This window comes from Zerene cesonia, chromosome 19, assembly GCF_012273895.1.
Source record: "Zerene cesonia ecotype Mississippi chromosome 19, Zerene_cesonia_1.1, whole genome shotgun sequence".
Lineage (NCBI taxonomy): Eukaryota > Metazoa > Arthropoda > Insecta > Lepidoptera > Pieridae > Zerene > Zerene cesonia.
Genome location: NC_052120.1, coordinates 3,555,976 through 3,562,959, shown reverse-complemented (window position 1 = coordinate 3,562,959; position 6,984 = coordinate 3,555,976). Strand labels below are relative to the sequence as shown.

At 33.5% G+C, this 6,984-nt stretch overlaps 1 protein-coding gene across 1 annotated transcript; it reads right to left on the bottom strand.

Annotated features, from left to right (window-relative positions):
• Positions 1–3,751: 3,751 nt before the first annotated feature.
• On the bottom strand, positions 3,752–6,756 carry LOC119834314 (kin of IRRE-like protein 2). The gene is made up of 4 exons (XM_038358653.1): positions 6,746–6,756; positions 5,898–6,158; positions 4,336–4,532; positions 3,752–3,768 (listed from the first exon to the last, which is right to left on the bottom strand). Exons 1-4 carry the CDS (start codon positions 6,754–6,756, stop codon positions 3,752–3,754), a joined length of 486 nt encoding a protein of 161 aa, XP_038214581.1.
• Between the last annotated feature and the right edge of the window lie 228 nt (positions 6,757–6,984).

Genomic DNA, 6,984 nt, shown 5'->3' with positions numbered 1-6,984 from the left:
CAAGTATATACGAATTTACAGCTAGGTAGGCTACGTTTCCGAAATGCAGGCCTAAATCGACCTAAAACTACTGGACTAGTGCATTTTACGTCAACAAGCCGTTGAGAGTTCAAGAAATGTTATCACAATTTTGCAAGTTTTCAACGAATCTTCTTTTAGGTTAAAAAAAAAGATTCAAATCCGAAACCGTGATAATTGCTGAAAGTTACAACGTTTCAACGGAAAGGCAGGTTGCTTCAAAAGAAAAAATCTCGAAAGTTATTACAAAATACGACCTACTTCATATTACTTGTATGTTTGATCTCGTATAATACGAGTACGATCTCCATTTCACAACTTCATGATACATGCGTGATATAAAGAGAAAATGCGTTATAAAATATATAAAAAGGCAACGCATTACACAATGCATTGTACTGAAAAGTTTGGAATATATATTACATTCATAGCTGATAGAATTTGTGTTGCTCGCAAACGTTTCATATTAAAAGACAGTATTTATATAGTAGCGTATGATTATGTAACTTATTCCTAAGCCAGAGTCAAGACGCGGCCTGGTTTAATTGCTCCCGGCCTCGCTTAAGGAGTCTGCCTACTTTAAAGGCTTATATTTGTTTTTCTAGCGGAAAACGACTGAGACATACAAAACATCTCCTTTCATTCCTCACACAGTATAAAACGCGCGCTAATTTAGAATTCAGGACGTCCGCAAGTGAATGCGAAATGATGATTGTCATTCCTAGAAAACAAACCGTGTTCAAACACAGACATTGACCTGTAACGCTGCAATAATAACGTTGTTATCTAATAAATAATAATTAAACAAAATATTATTAGCGTATAAGCGCTTTAAGCGCTGGGGATGTAGCCGCAATATCTTTATGATTTGTATGGAAAATAATTCTATGATATCTACCCCGGAACATCTAACGTTTTCATTAGATTACGAATGATTTTTTTTTTATTCAACCGACTTCGAAACCACTTAAAGACGAAAAATAAATTAATGTAAATACCATAAGACCTATCCAGTCGTCTATTCGGAGTTGGTGCCAACCAAGCCAGGTATAAATAAAAAAGCAGTGAATCAAAAATATACTTCTAAGATTTTACTTTACTGTGAATAAGTTGAATTTTTCTCGATTACCCAGTTTCCAACATCAGATCCTGACTTGATGATAATGGGATCATATCCGGAGCGTAATCTCTCGAAATAGATAAAAATCTCTTAAATCGGTTCACAATTGCCCAAAGTATTGTCCAACATACCCACATAAAAAACATATACGGACGAACATAGAACCCCCTCCTTTTCCTCAGTCGGTAAAAAATACACGAAAGTTTTGTTTACGTTTCGTTCACTGAGTAGTACAGCTACAATTAGAAATTCAGGACAAAAAATTTGGGTATATATAAATCAGCATTTAAACGAACAGATATATAAAAGCCCTTGTTAAAAATTCCTTGGAATAATTTAACACTCAGATACAATATGTAGCGTCACATTTCATTGATAACTATTGATCCGGTGCATACTGCGATACGGTATACGTGTTCTCACAATTAATTCTAATAACATGAATATTGTTTATAAGTAATTATGGTATGATATATGATAGGAGATAATAACTATTATATAAAGCGCACATAGACGCACATGCGGTCATCACATAATATTTATCAATTAATTATCTTGCCACAATAATATTTCACATCTATTTTCCTTCACATTGCTAATATTAATTCCATGGATAAAGCTGGGTTATGAATAGATCACTACTTATATAGTCAGCCTATATCTTCTTTACGCCTAAAGAGAGCTAGTGATACAAGAAAGGACATAGGATAGTTTTTATCTCGGAAATCCTATGATCTACAGGAACGGGTACGATGCGGTAAAATCTAGTTTGTGTGTCCCAGCTTTGCCCGAGGTACGTCAAATATAGTTCTAAGATTAGACTCTTCAGCTTTATAATAGATAGTATATATAATATATAAATACACTATCATACATTTTAAGGGAAACTAGAACCCAGTCGGCTCTAAATATATTAGACTAAGCAAATTAACCAATTACCATTATTACTGTACGTTATTGAGATAATATTCAGATATCGAAAGCTGATTAACATAGTATTAAATAGAGTAATGAAAGCATGTAATTACATACATGCGTTAGCATTACAAGTCAATAACTGAAATCTGAACTGAATTTCATGGATTTCGGATCGATTTTACGCGTTGATTTGATTTTATTAAAATTATATGTGATTTTGGCTTTACATATCTTGCTTTGTAAGCGCCAGCTTTCAGTGCATTTGATTTCTGATAATTCATGGACTGGAATAAGCACGACTGTAATCATTATACTCTAATCATAATTAATATAACAAATAAATATCTAATATATATAGCTCAATTGAAACTGAGTCGTTTATGAGGCTGAGGAGCACAACGCACATTTTAAACAATTTTTATAATTAATTATTTATACTGCCCTACTGATAGACAATTTAAATAGTAATTTATTAATCTTTAAGATGAGTAGAAAAATTGAATATATATCATTGTACCCTATCTCAATCATCTCACGACGAAAACTGATTTAGAAAATAACAGATGCTTTTAGCGCTATTAAAACGACACTGAAAGTAAGAAAATACTAAAATGTACCCTTTATATTCAGTTTCATACGTAACTTTTGTAAATGATTTTTAGAACAACATATTATAACAACACGTCCACATCACATCGGTACGCTCTTACCCTGTGAAGTAAAGCTTACAATGTTAGTATGGAAATGCACAATAGAATTTTAAAAGACCGTGCGGTAAAATAATTCACTTTAAACGCTCTAAATTGTGCAGATGTGTAAAGCGATGCACATAGTGGTTCTTTCCACTTCATTCGATACCGAAAATCTTTTGGCACGCTCGTTTACTGTTCTCGTACTACGAACTGTGCACCCCTTAACGTTTTACGTTCGTTATAGTCTTAGAACTTCTTTTCTTCTAGGTTCTTCATATTCACAATGTGGGAATTAAAGATTTTTTGGTGTATAGATGTTACAATCTTTTTTTTATTATTTTTATATACGCTTTACACATAATTTAATTTTGAAACAGAACATTTTTAGTCTCATTGATTTGAGTAATTATCATTACTGTAACATTAAGTTGTTGGGACCATTTTAATTATTAGACAATTTTAATCAATTCTAAAAAAATATTAGTGAGCAATCTCTTGGGTTCCAAAGAACCTTTGATCAGTTTTTTCACCTTAGACCTATTTAGTAAATCATACTCTACGATCTATCTCCGTTCCGTTTTAGAGTTTGAAAGTTAATTGTTTCGAATCTTATCCATAAATACCCTTTCACATTTATAATGTCCTTGTTGGCAGGCTAGTGACCCAGGATACTTTTCACAGGGTAGGTTTTTGGACTACTTAATATGCAAATGCATATATATGTATGGTGTGCATCTGAATAGCTATTCAGCGTCATGATGAGTATAATATTTAGGAAATGTCTAATTAGTAGGGAGTAAATAGCGATGTATATTTCTATAAATGTTTCTTTAAGAACGCGTTTATCAATATCCCTACCTCAATAACCGCTGTACATATTCATTACATAGTATTGCAATAATTATTTCTATTGAGCTATGATACGAATATCAATAATGGAAGTCGTTATAATGACGGTTGTTGATGTAAAATTTTCAATAATGTAGTATTTTACTCAATTAAGCTAATCCATTCCCCAAACTGCTCACGTTTACGGGTTAATTTCGTATTTAACATTGGATATATTATTGATATAATTGTCATGTTGAGTTATTCGAGATAGCATATCATAGATTAATGCAAAATAATTCTGAATATTGTATCCAAAGCTACGTAATTAGGTGTTTACCGCTTGATGTCAATGCTACCATAACACCTATTAAGTTTATGTAAAACGATTTTATCAATAATGATGTGCTCTATATAGGGCTGTATATAGAGCACATCACATTTGATCGCCTCCTTGGTACAGTGGTTAACGCGTGAGCGTAGAACCGAGGGGTCCTGGGTTCGATTCCCGGTGGGGACGCACAAAAAAAATGTCTCGGTCTGGCAGGACACAGAAGGCTGATCACCTACTTGTTCCTAAAGAAAATCGATCAGTGAAACGGATGTACATCATCTGCCCCATACCCCACTAGGGGACACGGGACTTCACTTTTTATATAGAGCACATGTCTATAAATTGAAAATAAATAATTGTATATACTAATAATTTTATGCTTTAATCCATTTATATGATATACGTTCATAAGATTCAATACTTACAGTTGACACTCAAGTCGACGGTGGCATCCATCTTTTGTCCTTCAGGCATGGCCCGGTTCCACACCACGCAGCGGAAGGTGGCTCCATCGTCTTCGCGATTGGGCGCCAGTGTGAGCGTGGATACCGACGCCTGCGACCTGGTCCTACCGTTGACAACACTCGCCTCCATTGGATATGTTGAACCATCTCGATACCACCTTTACAAATTAGTTTATTTTAGTCAGGTCTATAGGGAGGTCATATTTCAAGATTGCTAATGTTATTTAATTTCGACATATTTGCGGGCTTTGCCTACACTAGACTAGTATTATAAAGAGGAAACTTTAGTATTTTTGTATGCTTATAATGTGTTCACACGAAACCTCTGGATCGATTTCAAACAATCTTTCACCATTAGAAAGCTACAATTTACTGAGTGTCTTAGGCTATATTATATGTACCACGGGCGAAGCCGGGGCGAACAGTTAATATATATCAAAAGTCTATAATAAAAATGTATATAACTTTTTGTGATTTTAAATTTAAAAGCCTTGCTTATTATTTTATTTTCCACGATCACTGGAGCGGTAGGTACTTGATCCCGCAATCATCGATATGAAATCAATGCTACTATATTATCGAAGGACAATTAGTATAATTGGATTATGGATAAGGCCCTTTGATCGCGTGTTAATAAATATATAGTGGTGTTTTTGTTCAAGGTAAGTCTAGTTACTTATACATATATATATATATATATATATATTTTTTTAATTAATGGTTATGGGAATTATTACTTATAAATGCATATTATAGAAATGATTAATTTGTCTGCATATATCATTGAAATTTAGTTTAGTTAGAATTTAGGTTAGTGGGTAAATTATACGGGTGTGAGAATACTTTACAAACATACCACAGGTTACTATTGACACTATAATTCCTAAAGTCGTAAGTATTATATGTTCATATGTTTTGCTAAGCCCGAATTCAAGTTGGAGCGATAAATATAGAAATTGCAAACAACATTACCTCAATTATTGTTATGTGAATAAAACGCTACGGTAAGACGGAAGACCACTTGACTCGGGTTTGAATGACGACTCACGATCGAATTACTTCTATGTATTTTTCAAATATTTCTAAATTGCATTTCATGTTATACAACTTTTGTATATAATCAAATTTCAGAATAGTAATATTGATGCAGAACGTAACTATACATGGGCTCATTTATTCCATGGATCCGCGACATTTCCGTAGAGAAATTTATCCAACAAAATGAAAAATTTTTGTTAAGAAAAAAAATAAGAACGAGTTTTGCACAATTATTTGCAGAATAATTCTTTTTGAAAACGTTTTCTATAAAAGTCTTTGCGACTTCTGTTTGAAGAAACTGCATTCCAATTTCCAAACCGAAGATATACATATAATAGTTTACATATCCTGTTTAACGGTGACTGAAAACCTTTTAAAAATAAGTCTAGTTATATAAATAAAAGCTGAAAACTAGCTTCTATTTAATCAACTAGATTTACATGATAGCCTTTTGAGCTAAAAATATGAATTCCATAAAAACTTACTTAATATCGGGGCTAGGCGATCCACCTGTCGAGGAACAAGTCAGATTGAGCTCTCGGCCCTCCTGCGCCTGCGCGTGCGTGCCCGGGCTGAGTAGCGGCGGCTGCGGTTGAGTGAGCACGACCAACTCGTGACCCTGGGAGTGCAACGTCCTTCCAGAACCACCTGCCTTAATCCGGCATTCGAATCTACCATTATCCCGCTCGTAAGATACGTTCGACACCATCAAATCGTAACGCCCTTCCGACGGAGCGTAGATTGCTCTGTGACAAAGAAAGGGTTTCGTTAAAATTACACGATAGTTCCATTAGCGAATATCATATGAAAATAGATATCTTAGATATCTTTACTGAAGTCACAGTAAGTGTGTAATAATAGATCATTTATTTTAGGCTGCAGTAGTCAACTGCTATTGATGCTGTTTGCTAAAAGTGTTTTATTTATAATTTCTATATTAATATTCATGTTGGTCGAGGTACATATATTATTGAAAAGAAAGATGTCAGATGTTCCATATAATAAGTACTAGGTCAGTGTTGATGCAAATCCCTCATTCACACAACGACCCACAAATGACAATTCCTCCCCTTCATGTGGAAAACGTATGAAAGCTTACATTACGTTAACTGATACGCTTTTTGCATTAAACCGTTCAAGTCTGACCTGACCTTTATGATTGTAATAAATTTAAATAATAATTCACGGATGATCGCACGCTATTCATGTCTTGAAACTTAAGTGATGTGGAAGATTTGCTCCGAATGATCCTAATGGTCTAAGTATGTCAATAATGTCGGTCAAACGGATACAAATATGTTTAACGTGTTTTTTATGAAAAGAAAGCGTTTACCTTTTTCTCATTCTTTGTTTCAATATCGCTTTAAATTGCTTTGCTTATGTTATTCACAGCGTTATTGAAAATTTATTTATATGAGGACAAAATAATTTTATAAAAAAATCTATAAAAACATTTTTGGTTATTTAATCATCACGCTGACAATTCTTTATATCAATCAAAGATTTATATCTCGAGCACATTAAATAATGGTTAAACGTTGCTTTCTCATATAATTACAATGAGAACAATAT